The sequence below is a fragment of the Salvia hispanica genome, chromosome 1 (genome assembly GCF_029641045.1).
Source record: "Salvia hispanica isolate PSC_SH4W2 chromosome 1, Shi_PSC_v1, whole genome shotgun sequence".
NCBI classification, from domain to species: domain Eukaryota; kingdom Viridiplantae; phylum Streptophyta; class Magnoliopsida; order Lamiales; family Lamiaceae; genus Salvia; species Salvia hispanica.
The window spans coordinates 40,425,980-40,441,089 of NC_142692.1; the positions used below are offsets into that span (position 1 = coordinate 40,425,980).

General features: G+C 42.3%; 2 protein-coding genes and 2 pseudogenes across 2 annotated transcripts; all 4 read left to right on the forward strand.

Annotated features, from left to right (window-relative positions):
• Nucleotides 1–814: 814 nt before the first annotated feature.
• LOC125220686 (putative late blight resistance protein homolog R1B-16) lies at nucleotides 815–3,626 on the forward strand. The gene has a single exon (XM_089063226.1). The coding sequence runs from the start codon at nucleotides 939–941 to the stop codon at nucleotides 3,459–3,461; it is 2,523 nt and encodes an 840-aa protein (XP_088919352.1). The 5' UTR covers nucleotides 815–938; the 3' UTR covers nucleotides 3,462–3,626.
• A 162-nt stretch (nucleotides 3,627–3,788) lies between these two features.
• Nucleotides 3,789–8,114, forward strand: LOC125220685 (putative late blight resistance protein homolog R1A-10; annotated as a pseudogene).
• A 2,424-nt stretch (nucleotides 8,115–10,538) lies between these two features.
• LOC148933802 (uncharacterized) lies at nucleotides 10,539–13,057 on the forward strand (annotated as a pseudogene).
• A 249-nt stretch (nucleotides 13,058–13,306) lies between these two features.
• LOC148933803 (uncharacterized) lies at nucleotides 13,307–13,684 on the forward strand. Its single transcript, XM_089061563.1, has one exon. The coding sequence runs from the start codon at nucleotides 13,307–13,309 to the stop codon at nucleotides 13,682–13,684; it is 378 nt and encodes a 125-aa protein (XP_088917689.1).
• Nucleotides 13,685–15,110: the final 1,426 nt, after the last annotated feature.

Consider the following 15,110-nt stretch of genomic DNA (forward strand, 5'->3'; position numbering starts at 1 on the left):
TGAGCCATTCTTATAGTTTGTTGGAAAAATAATAAAATTCACTGGCAACTCTTTCCTCGTAGAATTTTTTAGATACCATGTTAGGTATAATTCCATCCGAATAAGAACTATGAAAAGTAATCTCTCTTTTTACATTCTCGTTCGTCCACCAAAATTAGTCAATTATTATTTTTTTTAAAAGTTCACCACGTATTACACTTTCGTGGTTCTACTATCTATTAAAATTACTTTTAACTATATTTCTTTTTCATATGTTGTCAATTTTGCGTTACGACACAGATTCTACCATTTAAGGCTATTCTCAACTGATTAGGCCCATTAACTTTCTTTATCAGCCCGATTTGGTCAATGGATTTTCCCCACGAGGGTGAACAGGATTGCAAACTAAACTCAGGAATAGCATTCGAATGAATGACTACTCTATGACCAGGGGTGGAACCAAAAATTAAATTTATGAGGGACAAAAATATACATAAGTAAATAATTTGAAGAATTGAGAAGGGGGCATTTAAGAAGGAATTCCAATAAATATTCAAATTTGAAGAAAAGTTAATATAGAAGTAAATTTTTGAGCAGGAGCAATTGCCCCACTACAAGTCCATGTGGATCCGCCCATGACTCTATCAGCTTCTACTCACCTATCTCCTCCATATTCCAGTTCCACTATGAAAAAACTAGTTTTACTATAAAAGTGACAATCAAATAATTAAATAAGTAAAGTTCCACTCACTAATTCCATACAACCAAAAGCAGTGAGAAAGTATTGCTACTATATTTGCTCAAGGTCGACAATGAGCTGGCTGTCACTAATTTCAATTCGTGATCAAGTTTGAGTTATTTAATTAGTATTTTAGATTCAATAATCTTCTTTTTGTGTGATTGCAATTTGCATCAACCTTTCATTACTTTGTTTTCCAAGCAAGAAGATATCTGAAAAAATGGCTTACAATCTTCAACCTCTCATCACCATTCTTGAAGGAATCCTTGATCCTGACCAACCACGATGGATTGTTGATCAAAACAACCCTCAACTCCAATCCCTTCTCGATAAAGTTACTTCTCTGCAGCAGCTCCTTAATAGTAAATCTTCAGTCAACAATCTAGACAGCAAAATCAGAGAAGTAGCACATCAAGCTGAAGACATCATTGAATCCCATATGGTTGATCAAATGCTCTCTGGATCGGATTGTGTGAGATTCACTTTATCCACACCAGATCTGCAGCAAGTAACACGAGATCTTGATTCTGTTATGGAGCAAGCAGAGAAGCTTGTGGAGATGGAAGATAAGAAGATGCCGCGAGAGCTTGATTCTGCTATGGAGCAAGTGAAACTCGTGGAGATGGAGGATAAGAAGATGCTCGTGGGAATTGAGGAAGATCTGATGCAGCTCAAGGATCGGCTGACCAGTATGGAGAAGAAGCGGGAGATCGTCCCCATCGTTGGTATGGGTGGAGTAGGTAAAACCACTCTCGCTCGAAAGCTTTATGAAGATAAATTGATTGTTGAATACTTTCATTGTCGTGCTTGGACCACAATCTCACAAGATTACAATCTGCCACAAATTCTCTTAAGTCTTCTTAGTTGCATAACTGAAAAAGAATGTGGTCAAAGTAATGATGAGTTGAAAGATATGCTATATAAGAGTTTGTACGGTAGAAAGTACTTGATAGTATTAGACGATATATGGAGCACCAAATTCTGGGATGAGATAAGGATGTACTTTCCGGATAACAACAACGGGAGTCGCATTGTGATCACCACTAGGGAATATGATGTGGCGAACTATGCAGACTCTTTGAGTTCACATCATCATGTGCAGTTGCTTGGCAAGTCTGAAAGTTGGAATCTGCTTTGCCAACTTGTGTTTTTGGAAGAAGAGTGCCCTCCTGAATTGCAAGACATTGGTCGAAAGATTGCTAGCGATTGTGGGGGTCTTCCTCTAGCCATCAGTGTGATTGGAGGGCTGCTATCTAACATGGAAAGATCAAAAGATGTATGGAGGAAAATTGGGGACAATGTAATAGCAGCAATTGCTGAATCGAACGAGCAATGCTATAGTATATTGTCTTTAAGTTATAACCACTTGCCGAATCACTTGAAACCATGTTTCTTATACATGGGAGCTTACCCTGAAGACTACGAGATTAAAGGCTCCAGACTTGTATGTTTGTGGGTGGCAGAAGGATTTGTAAAATCAAAAGGGCAAAGAAGTTTGGAGGAAGAGGCTGAGGATTGGCTAGAGTCTCTGGTAGAGAGAAATCTATTTATGGTTAGAAAATATAAAAGGAATAGAAAACCAAAAAGTTACAGCATGCATGATATGTTGAGGGATATATGCATCAGGAAATCTGCTGAAGACATGTTTATGAATGCTCCCAACAAGTTCACATTCTCCAATCCACGCCGCATGAATTTTCACACATCAAACGAAATGGAAGATTTTAATGATTTAACAGAGTCAATGTCACTAACTCGATCTGTTTTATGGACTGGTTATTGGGCTTATTTTCCATCTGGTGCAATTTCTGCGGCAAGATTGCTAAGGGTGTTGGACTTAATAGATAATATCTGTAGTTTCCCAACTGTTATATTTGAATTTGTCAACCTACGCTTCCTAGGTGTCAGCTGCGATTCTAGTATACCTAGAGGAATATCAAGATTGTGGAATTTGCAAACCTTGATCAGTTATTCTAGTTTTGATGAGCCAGCTGAACTATTGAAACTCTCCGAGTTAAGAAATCTGAAGGTGCGTGCAATTGAGTTGTTAAAAGATGAGGAAATGAACTATAACGTCCTAAAGAAGCTGCAAAGGATTTCATTGTTTATAGATAAAAAGGAGGTAACAACTTCGGAGTGTATCCTCAAAATCTTTCCAAATATCAAAAAGTTGAAAATTTTTAATTTCTTCCGAACTACACCCACGGCAATTGATCTAAGCCATCTTCACAAGCTCGAAAAATTAAGATGCAGTCTTATGAAAACTATGCCCCCTCCATACGGTTTCGGTCGTAGTTTCAAAGCTATATTTCCAAGTAATATTAGAAAAGTAGTTCTGATGGCCTGTGAAATGATTTTGGGAGCGTGGAGGACTCTGTGTGCACTACATAAGCTGGAAGTGCTTAGGATAATTAACTGCGGTATTAAAAGGTGGGATGAGACATTTGATGAAGAGTGGGAGTTAGCAGATGGAGATGTATTTTGTTCACTGCAGTTTCTGTATCTTGAAGATTTGAGGATTGTGCGTTGGATAGCCGATGAGACCAATTTCCCTAGACTCCGCCACCTCCATTTACATGAGTGCAAGCATCTAGAGGAAATCCCAAGCGGCATTGGAGAATTCCCAACACTCCAATTTATTGAGTTCAAATATTGCAGCGAATCCGCAGTTACCTCAGCAAAAAGGATTGTGGAGGAGCAATCTGAAAATGGAAACGACGACCTCAAACTTCGCATCGTATAAGATGACTGAGCCGTGATCGCACTTCCAAAAGGTAATTAACCATTTCTTTAACTTTGATGATTTTGAATGCTAATTAAGTTGTATGCAGCACCGTAATTTTGATCGCACATTCATGCATACGCTTTTCATTAATTCCATCAAAATGAATACTCAAGTTTTAAATAAGGATTTTTATGGAGTTTTTATTAGTAATTTTTAGTTTCTTATTTCATAATATTTCACTAAATAGTTATTAGTTTTCTGATAATTTTGTATATTTATTATCCTAATTTGTAGTTTCATCGGAACCTTAAATAAACACTAAGATTTCCAAAAGGAATTAGTATCTTATTACTAGTATATAATTGATTGATGTTCAAAATTGAATTAAGTAGTCCCAATTTACGAGCGAGAAATTAATTACTACTAGTTTTATCGAGTTTATTAATTTATGGAATACTATTTACTAATTGTATATGGTGCAAACTCTAACTCTTAAGTAATAACTTAAGGCATTTTGGAGGATTTGAATGGTGTCTTCTTTTGTTTCCTACCTAACCTTTTGTAGCAATACGAAAATATAAGAAGGATCAAAATTTGGTTAAGTTTTTATTATTGGTGCAACTTTTAAAAATGGCTAATCGTAGCTTTTGCATTTTTCTTAATTATTTCATGACAGAAAAAAGTTTGAGAAGTCCGAAATGGCTCTCAGCCCGCACACTAATACAGCTAATACATCTAATAAAAGTGACTCAAATAAGTCCATATATTTTTGTTGATTTTTGGGCTTCTATCAGGAGCTCGAATAATTCGGTAAAATTAAAAGGTGGAGTTGTAGTACCCTAACGTAGAAACGGGTTATTAGGGCCCACCCGAATGGTTTGGTGGATTGAGCAGGCTGGCTGGTCGGGTTGTGGGTTAGCCAAACAGGCTGCACTTTCCAATCAAAATTTTAGTATTACCTTATATAGAAATAGAAATTGTACATGTTCATGATTGGGCTTCGGCCTTTTCCTTATATAACTATAAATTTAAGACTAACTAACCAACTTTGCTCTCATGCATGATTATTGAATGCATTTTCATGTTTCAGCTATGCAACTTTAAAATTAAAATTATATAGGTATAACATCATTTCATGGCATGTATTCAAATCCTTTTCACATCTTTTGTCATTTTTCCTTCTTAATCCTAGCCCCACGATTTTGTCATCTGACGGTTAGATTAATGTCACGTGTCATTTAATAATGCACATTTTCATTCTAATAATGCATAGCGGCTAATAATGCAACATTATAGACTAATAATGCACATTTTCGTTCTAATAATGCACAGCGGCTAATAATGCAACATTATAGACTAATAATGCATTGATCACAACCATCCAATTCAAGGATCCAAGGGCTGAGATTAAGAAAGAAATAAGACACTTAGGTGCAAAGGAGCCTAACGCACCCCTCATTTCATTGCTTATATGTTGTAGAAGAATGGTACAGTGCTATTTATAGAAGAGTAGCTATTCAACTGCAACAATCTAACTAACATCCTAACCGTCTACTTCCTATCTCTTACGTCTCCCATGCACCAATAAATTTCTCCAATTGGGGAAAAATTATTATTACTAATGTTTTGAATAATTCATTCCTTGTGTTGTTTATGCATATATGGTGATACTACTAAATTTAATATGGGGTGTTTAATATTGGTGTTGCCTGTATACTTCATAAAAGAAAGGGTGATGAAAGAGACGTTGATATTACAATTCAAATTCTTATTTTTGAGATATGAGCAATATGAACAACATCAGTAACATGTAACTTTTACAGATCATTATTGATTACCCTACTAAAATAATGCAAATCTTGGATAGATTCAAGGCCAAGTACAACCATCTTAATAAAATTATATCCAACTACACAATACTATACTACTATCAAATAGAGTAACAATATTATAATATTATCTGCTCAAGCCTCAAGGTCAACAATCATCTTGTTTTTGTGCTTTTGCAATTTGCAACAAGCTTTGCTTCCTTTGTTTTTCAAGCAACAAGAGATCTGGAAAAAATGGCTTACAATCTTCAACCTCTCATCGCCATTCTTGAAGGAATCCTTGATCCTGACCAATCACGACGGATTGTCGATGAAAACAACCCTCAACGTCAATCCCTTTACAACAAAGCTACTTGTTTTCAAAAGCTCCTTGATAAATCTTCACTCACCAAGCTAGACAGCCAAATAAGAGAAGTAGCACATCAAGCTGAAGACATCATTGAATCCCACATGGTTAATCATATGCTCTCTGGATCTAATTGTGTGAGATTCACTCTTTCCACACCAGATCTACAACAAGTAACGCGTGAACTTGATTCTGTTATGGAACAAGCGGAGAAGCTCATGGAGATGGAGGATAAGAAACTTGATTCTGCTGTGCAGATGGAGGATAATAAGATGCAGTCTAGCAGTTCATCATCCGGTGTTGTGATAGGAATTGATGAAGATCTGATGCAGCTCAAGGATCGGCTGATCGGTCTGCAGCAGAAAAAGCTGGAGATCGTTCCCATCGTTGGCATGCGTGGAGTAGGGAAAACCACTCTTTCTCGAAAGCTTTACGAAGATCCTTTGATTGTTGATCACTTTGCATATCGTGCTTGGGCCACTATCTCACAAGATTACAATATGCGGAAAATTCTCAAAAGCCTTCTTCGTTGCATAACTGGAAAAGAATGTGAACAACCTTCTGATGAGTTAAAAGATATGTTGTATAAGAGCTTATTCGGTAGAAAATACTTGATTGTGTTAGATGATATATGGAGTACGAAATTCTGGGATGAGATGAGGATGTATTTCCCAGATAACAACAACGGGAGTCGCATTGTGATCACCACTAGGGAATCTGATGTGGCAAACTATGCTGACTCTTCGAGATCGCAGCATCAAGTGCAACTGCTTAGCGAGTCTGTAAGTTGGAATCTACTTCACCAACTTGCGTTTGGAGAAGAGGAGTGCCCTCTTGTATTACAAGAGATTGGTCGAAAGATCGCCAAGGATTGCGGTGGGCTTCCTCTTGCCATAAGTGTGATTGGAGGGCTACTATCTAAGATGGAAAGATCAGAAGATGTTTGGAGAAAAATTGGGGACAATGTTATAGCAGCAATTTCTGGATCAAATGAGCGATGCAATAGTATAATGTCCTTAAGTTATAACCACATGCCAAATCACTTAAAGCCATGTTCCTTATACATGGGAGCTTTCCCTGAAGATTTCATGATTGAAGGCTCCAGACTCAAATATATGTGGATTGCAGAAGGATTTGTAAAATTAAATTGGGAAAGAAGTTTGGAGGAAGAGGCTAAGGATTGGCTAAAGTCTCTAATTGATAGAAAAGTTACAGCATGCATGATATGTTGAGGGATATATGCATCAAGAAATCTGCTCAAGACATGTTTCTAAATGGTCCCAACAAGTTCAGAGTCTCTAATCCACGACGCATGAGTTTTCACAAATTGGAAGATGATAATGATTCAACAGAGTCAATGTCACTAATTCGATCTGTTATATGCATTGGTTTTTGGAATGCAGAGTTTCCGTTTGGTACATTTTTAGCGGCAAGATTGGTAAGGGTGTTGGACTTGGATATGCAATGCAATAGTTTCCCAACTGAAATATTTGAACTAGTCAACCTACGCTTCTTAGGTATTGGGTTCTCTTCAAGGATACCGAGAGGAATATCAAGATTGTGGAATTTGCAATCCTTGATTGCTCCTTATTCCAAGTTTGATGAGCCAGTTGAGCTATGGAAGCTCTCTGAGTTAAGAAATGTCAAGCTATTTGGATTTGAGTTGTTAAAAGATGAGGAAAGGAATTGTAGTGTCATGAAGAAGTTGCAAAGGATTTCATTTAATATTTATGAAAAAGAGGCAACAATTTGGGATGGTTTCCACAAAAGCATTCCAAATATTAAAAAGTTGTGTGTTTATGATTTTGTCGAAATTACACCGACGGCAATGGATCTTAGCCAACTTCACAAGCTCGAAAGTTTAAGATGCTCTGATATCAGAAGTATATCCTCTCCAGACGGTTTCGGTCGTCGTTTTAGAGTTATATTTCCTTGTAATATTAGAAAACTAGTTCTGCTTGAATGTGAAATGATTTTGGGAGCGTGGAGGACTCTGTGTGCACTACATAAGCTGGAAGTGCTCCGGATAATTGACTGCAATTTTAAAAGCAAGGAGGAGACATGTGATGAAGAGCGGGAGGCAGCGGATGGAGATGAGTTTGAAAGCGAGGAGGGGACATGTGATGAAGAGTGGGAGTTAGCAGATGGAGATGTGTTCTGTTCACTGCAATTTCTATCTCTTCAAGGTTTGAATGTTGTGCATTGGTTAGCCGATGAGACCAACTTCCCTAGACTCCGCCACCTCAGTTTATATGGCTGCGATGATCTAGAGGAAATCCCAAGCGGCATTGGAGAAATCCCAACACTCCAATTAATTGAGGTAGAATATTGCAGCGAATCTGCAGTGGACTCAGCAGAAAGGATCAAGGAGGAGTAATCTGAAAATGGAAACGACGATCTCGAACTTCGCATCTTAAGGTAACTGATAAGGCTAATTTCATGCATCGGTTATATGTGAAAAATGTTATAATTTGTTGGGTCTAACACGTTTCCTAAGCCAGGTGTGTGAAGAAAAATCGCTAGATCAAGGAAGTGTTGAAGGAGATGATCTAGCGAAGGAAAGGAACGAAGTGAGCAAGATTTAAAAGAAAAGATGGCGTGACAGAGGAGTCAATAGCTGAGGGCAACAAAGTCTTATCTATACCTCGCTGGGCCCCACTCCAACGCCTATATATAGAAGAGCATGCAACGCACATTGGGAGACACTTTTTTTTCACTCTTCTTAGCTCACACACATTACACACACTTGGGAATGGGAGATCTGGGGGGTAGTCGGGTACGAAGGTCACTTTCTTTAGAAGTTTCGCGGTTGGTAACATCGTCCGAGTGTGGACGAAGATACAATTCCTTTTAATTTCCGTTGTTTTGCTCGTTTTTGCTGTCGAACTTCACTTTTGGGAGTCGACCTGGTTGTTGATGATACTTATTGTCTTTCCGCTTTGTTGATTTGCGTTTAGCAGTTGAATTTCAAGTCGATTTGCGTAGATCTCTTTGCTGGTAGTTTATTTCTACAAGTATTATGTCGATCTCTGTTTTATTTTGATGTTGTGGTGTTTGATATGGGAATTTGGTGATAGATCTGTGGTTTATTGACTGTTTGGAGGTTTTTGTTCAAATCTGAAGTGATGAAGAGTTTCTGTTGGTTGGAGTTCGTGTTGGATGCTTGGATCCGGAGTGAATTTAGCGTCTGAGGTTGGATTCGACGTGAGGAAAGATAGTTGTTAGATGGATTTGAGTTTTCTTCTTGTTTTCTGTTTTGCTTCGTCTAGTGTCTGCTGATCTGTTTAGTTCTTCGTTGTTTATGCATAAATTTGATTTAAAATTAGTTTGCTCTGTTTTGATTTCGTTCATGTTAAATTTCTTATGAGTTTTACGCAATTTGGTTGTAGGAGACGATGTCGCTGTTAGTTAGTACGAGAGTTAGTTATTCTGCCAGCTTTTCGTTCGTACCTTGCTTTTTCAGTCATGGTCCCCACAGTCGGTTTGTTTCCTAGGTCTAGTAGCGAAGTAGTTTCTTAGATCAAGTGTTGAGCAGTTAATTTCCTTTGCAACGTTCTCTTACAATTTCGCCTAGGTCTAGCTGTTAGCTTAGGAGTTTTAAAGATTCCCAAGTCAGTTTAATTTGTTTTCCTCAACCCAAGAAAAATGCGTGGCAGCAGCCAACACCAAAAACACACCCAAATCCTTGAACATGACTATTACGCATCCTTCTCTGTGGGATCGATCCCTACTTCCCTATACTAGGTTTAGTAAAGTGGTTGAGGGTTTTTGAAAGAAGTGCTCTGTGTTTCCGACGACCGGGATTTCCTGCGACCAACGAGTTCCTAGACCGCGTGATCTAGTGGATTTGCTGGACCTAGGAACCTGTTATTTCCTTTTGAACGCACTATACACAAGAGAGGCTTTTCAGTAACTAACCATTTCTTTTAACTTGAAGATTTTGAATGCTAAGTTGCATGCACTCTGATTTTGATGGCATATTCATGCATACACTTTTCAAATCGGAGATTAATTTCATAAAACGTAAATACACATGTTTTGGGTATGATTAAAATGTACTCCCTCCGTTTCTTCATAGTTGAGGCGGAATTTTTCGGCACGGAGTTTTAGAAATGAGTGTTGGGTGTGTTAAATAAATAGATAAGAAGAAGTAAGAGAGATGAAAAGGTAAGAGAATAAAGTATAAAGTGAATAAAGTAGAGAGAGTAAAGTAAAAAAGAGAGAAAAATTACCATATATGGAAATGACTCAACTATGAAGAAACTTCCCGAATGGAAAAATGACTCAACTATGAAGAAACGGAGGGAGTATCCAAATTTGATATCAGAACTAAGGTCAAAGTTTGATAATACTCTCACAAAACTGATGATAATGCTCAGTAGTATTGATATTAATGCCATGTTAATGTTAATATTGATGCTGATGCTAATAATGTATTGTATTAGGCTCCGAAGAATCAGTTGGCTCCAACAATGAGCTAAGGAGCGAACATATCCATGACAAACATTGATACGGTTAAAGAGTGGAAGACTTACAAGAGGGGAGAGAGAGGAGTGGCCTGACTGAGTAACAAGCAACAGCAGTGGAGGGAATTTCAAATTAGTTTGTTAGCAAGAATATCTCTGGTTGTTCAGGTTGTTAGGTTGTTAGTCAATTTCCTAATTTCATGTAATTTGAATTTCAAGTAGTTGATATGGTAGTCTATAAATAGGGAGAACCGAAGGAGAGAAATCATGTCTGAAAGTGATCATTTTGTAGACGACTCTGTCGTAGGGCCTTCGTGTGAGGATTGTGTCTTTCCATTTATTTCCAGCAATAAAAGTTCCAGTTCCTTTCCCTCTAATTAAGTGTTTATTTCAGCACACCTCGTGCTAATTCTGTTTGGGTAGCCTTTACTTCTATCAAGTGGTACGGTGAACGATGGTTAACTCTCGATCGGATGTGCGACTAGAGGAATTGGAGAAGGCTACGAGAGATTTGGAACTGAGCAGGCTCGTGTTGGATGCGGCGGTGAAGGAACTGAACGCCCAATTCCGCTGCACTGATGACCAAGTAACGGAGGTACGATCAGAACTGACCGCCATGCTTCAGGAGATGCGCGCAGGTTTCGCTTCGCTCAAACTTAAGGATACTTCCAGACATGGGGACGATTCCACCTCAGCGAATCAGGGGTCAAACACGGCATCCACAAGCGGTGGGTCGCCCATGCCTAACTTTGATGGCTCGGAAGCCCTTGCGTGGCTTGCACGGGCGGAGCAATATTTTCTGATCTCGAAAACCCCTTCCGAGGACCGGGTAGGCATCTCCATGGTAGCTCTGGCTAGCGCTGCCCTCCCTTGGTACCAGTTGTTGCGGCAGCGAGTTCCGGATCTGACATGGGCTCGGTTTGCAAGGGAATTGATGAAAAGATTTGGAGGCAATGGAGCGTTGAATGAATATGAAGCATTCGCCGCAGTCCGCCACACTAGCTCCCTTGCGGATTTCGTGGCTGCTTTTGAGGCGCGACTCGCGCAGGTTCCGGATATCTCGTGTCAACAATACCTTGGATTCTTTATGGCGGCACTTCAACCTGAGGTCCGTCTACAAATGAAGGCCGCCAAAATCACTACTTGTGAGGATGCGGTCGCACTGGACATCGACATGATGACGTCCAACCAGCCCCCGCGATCAGCGCCTACCCAGTCGCCCACCCAGGCGCACACATATGCAGCCCAATCGGCTCGCTCCTTCTCAAAGGGGTGCTCCCAAACCCTCTCTCATTCATATGGATCATCTAAATCTGTATCCAAACGCTTCCGGAACGTGTCTCCGGAGGAATATAAGCGGCACATGGCAGCAGGTACCTGTATCAAGTGCGGCCTGAAGTTCGGTCCAGCCCATAGATGCCCTCCCAAAACTCTCAATATTCTTGTCTGCGAGGATGAACCGGCTCACGAAGTTGAGCTGCAGCTCTTTGAATTATCATTGAATGGTCCGGACATGTCAACAACTATGAAGCTATTTGGAGAAATTTGGCTCGCATAGGATCAAAGTCATGGTGGATAGTGGCGCTAGCCACTGTTTTATTTCAGAACAATTGGCACAACAGCTCCAGTTACCGATCATGCCCACTAAACCTTATTCGGTAATATTGGGCGATGGAACGCCACGTCGGGCAGCGGGGCTCTGCCAGAGGTTGCCTTTGGTTTTGGAGAAGGAGAGCTTCTCTCCGCAACATCGACGTGATACTAGGGGTATCATGGCTCGAGACCCTCGGTTATGTCTTGGAAAATTGGCAGCACTCCTCTATGGATTTCCCGGTCGATGGTCGGCCCGTGTCAATCAGAGGCGACCCGACCCTCATGAGGCGCGCGTGCTCAACACAAGACCTGCGATCCCTGGAAGAAGGGGACTGCTGCTGGTTCCTTCGATCGGTGGAAAAGGAGACAGCTCTGGGTTCTTTTGGCTTCGGCATGGACCTGTCACAGGCAGCACGGTCCCAACTGCTACAACTTGTGGCTGATTTCCCATCTGTTACAAAATCAGCTGGAGTCTTCCCCCGAGTCGCAGCGTTGACCATCAAATTCCGCTCCTGCCAGGTACAGAACCTGTCTCGCTTCGCCCTTATCGCTATAACCACTTGCAGAAAGATGAGATGGAGAAGCTAGTGGCAAAAATGCTGGCCTCCGGGGTGATTCAGCCAAGTACCAGCCCCTACTCCAGCCCGGTTCTGCTCGTCCGGAAGAAGGACAGTTCGTGGCGTTTCTGCATCGATTACCGGAATTGAACAAGCAGACTGTCCCTGATAAATACCCCATTTCGGTCATTCAGGAGCTTCTCGATGAATTACATAGCGCTAGATGTTCAGCAAGATTGATTTGAAGGCGGGATACCACCAAATTCGTGTGGCTGCCAGGGACGTTCACAAGACCACGTTTCGCACGCACTCCGGTCATTATGAGTGTTTGGTAATGCCGTTCGGCCTCACCAACGCCCCGGCCACGTTTCAGGGTTTGATGAATGACATCTTTCGGACAGCCTTGCGAAAGTTTGTCCTGGTTTTCTTTGACGACATCCTAATTTATAGCAACTCATGGGAGGCACATATGCGGCATCTACGACACGTTTTTCAGACCCTCCACGCACATTCCCTCGTGGTCAATCCCAAGAAATGTTTGTTGGGACACCATAGTGTGGAGTATCTTGGTCATATCGTGTCCTACGAGGGGGTGAAGATGGACCCGGCAAAGATCTCAGCAGTTTTACGGTGGCCGACTCCGTCGAACTTGAAGAGTGTAAGGGGTTTCCTCGGCTTAACCGGATACTATTGCCGATTCATTCGTGATTATGGCAAGATCGCAGCCCCCCTCACCGCCCTTCAAAAGAAGCCTCCAGTCCCATCAGATAAACGAGCATGGACATGGCCAGCCGACGCAGCAGCCCGCGTTCGAAGCCCTTAAGGAGGCACTGACGTCGGCACCCCTTCTCCGTACGCCAGATTTTACCAAAGAATTCGTCATTGAATGCGATGCCTCGGTTCGAGGGCTAGGCGCGGTTCTAATGCAGGTCCGCCAATCGATTGTCTATTTTAGCAAAACACTGTCTTCCCGATGGCTCGCTAAGTCCGCCTACGAGAAAGAGATGATGGCTTTGGTTTTAGCAATCATCATTGGTGCCCGTACTTACTCAGCCGCCGCTTTGTGGTACACATGGATCAACGGAGCCTACGTCAACTTTTGGCCCACCCCTTGGCCACTCCGGCTCAGCAGAACTGGGCTGCGAAATTGTTAGGCTACGATTTTTCGATCGTCTACAAGGAAGGCCGCCTCAATAAAGCTGCAGACGCCCTCTCACGTCGCGACGAAATAACGCTGGAGTTCTCGGCTGTGTCCCGACCAACCTGGCCGGAATGGTCCACCGTCCAGTCCACCATTTCTGCCCACCCAACTCTGGCTAAAATCAAAACTGACTTGGAGGCAGGGCGTCTTTCATCTCTCTACTATGAGCTGATTCATGGGACTCTTTTCTACAAGGGTCGAATCGTGGTGCCTCCACAATCATCGTGGATTCAGAAATTGATTGCCTAATTTCACATCACGCCAACCGGGGGCCACTCCGGGGCCTATCGCACTTACCGCCGGCTCGCATTGAACGTGTATTGGCCTGGAATGATGCGGCAGGTCACTGCCTTTGTTGTGGCTTGCGCAATCTGCCAGCGACACAAGTCTGAAACCAAGGCTCTGGCGGGTCTTTTGCAACCCCTGCCAATACCGGAACGAGTTTGGGAGGATATTAGCATGGATTTCGTCTCTGGGTTACCTAAGTCAGTGGGGTTCGACTGCATCTTAGTCGTCGTCGACCGTTTGTCCAAATATGCACACTTCATTGGTTTGAGGCACACATTTTTGGCTCGACAAGTAGCTGATACGTTCACAAGTGAGATTATACGCCTCCATGGCATACCTCGTTCGATCGTGTCGGATCGAGATCCACTGTTCTTGAGCTCTTTCTGGAGAGAGCTCTTCCGCGCTACGGGAACTAAGCTGAAAATGAGCTCGGTGTACCACCCTGAAACAGATGGCCAAACAGAGGTCCTAAATCGGTGCCTACAGACTTACCTCCGCTGCTTTTTCGTCCGATCGACCGAAACAGTGGCACGAGTGGCTGTCTTGGGCTGAGTACTGCTATAACACGAGTGCCCATTCGTCTGCTGGGACGACGCCTTTCGAGGTAGTTTATGGCCGACCGCCCCCGACCATCCACGATTTCCTACCAGGTGAGATCAGAGCCAGGCTGTTGTCGACACGCTCCGTTCTCGCAACGACACCCTGGAACTTCTGCGCCACCACCTTCAACGCGCTCAGAATCGGATGACGGTCGCCGCTAACAAGCGACGTCGCAATGTTCACTTCAACATCGGCGACATGGTCTATTTGAAGTTTCGCCCACATCATCAGTCCACACTCTTTACGGTGCGAAATAGGAAGCTGACCCCTCGTTATTTCGGCCCATTTCGGGTCAGCGCGCGCATTGGCAGCTCTGCGTATCGCTTGGAGCTTCCCGCCACAGCTTGTATTACCCAGTTTTCCATGTCTCCTTGTTGAAACGAGCCACTGGGGAGGAGAGGGCCGAACCAACTTTGCCGGAGGGACTGACCGATTACGAGCCCCCAATCTTGCCGGGACGGGTACTGGACAGACGGGTGGTTGCCCATGAGGGGCAGCAGGTTAAGTAGGTCCTGCTAAAATGGGATGGGCTGGACATTGAGGAGGCAACTTGGATGGATGAAGCTGATATTTGTGGGCAGTTTCCTTTTTTCAGCCTTGAGGACAAGGCTGTTTTGACGGATGGGGCAGTTGATACGGTTAAAGAGTGGAAGACTTACAAGAGGGGAGAGAGAGGAGTGGCCTGGCCGAGTAACAAGCAACAACAGTAGAGGGAATTTCAAATTAGTTTGTTAGCAAGAATATCTATGGTTGTTCAGGTTGTTAGGTTGTCAGTCAATTTCCTAAT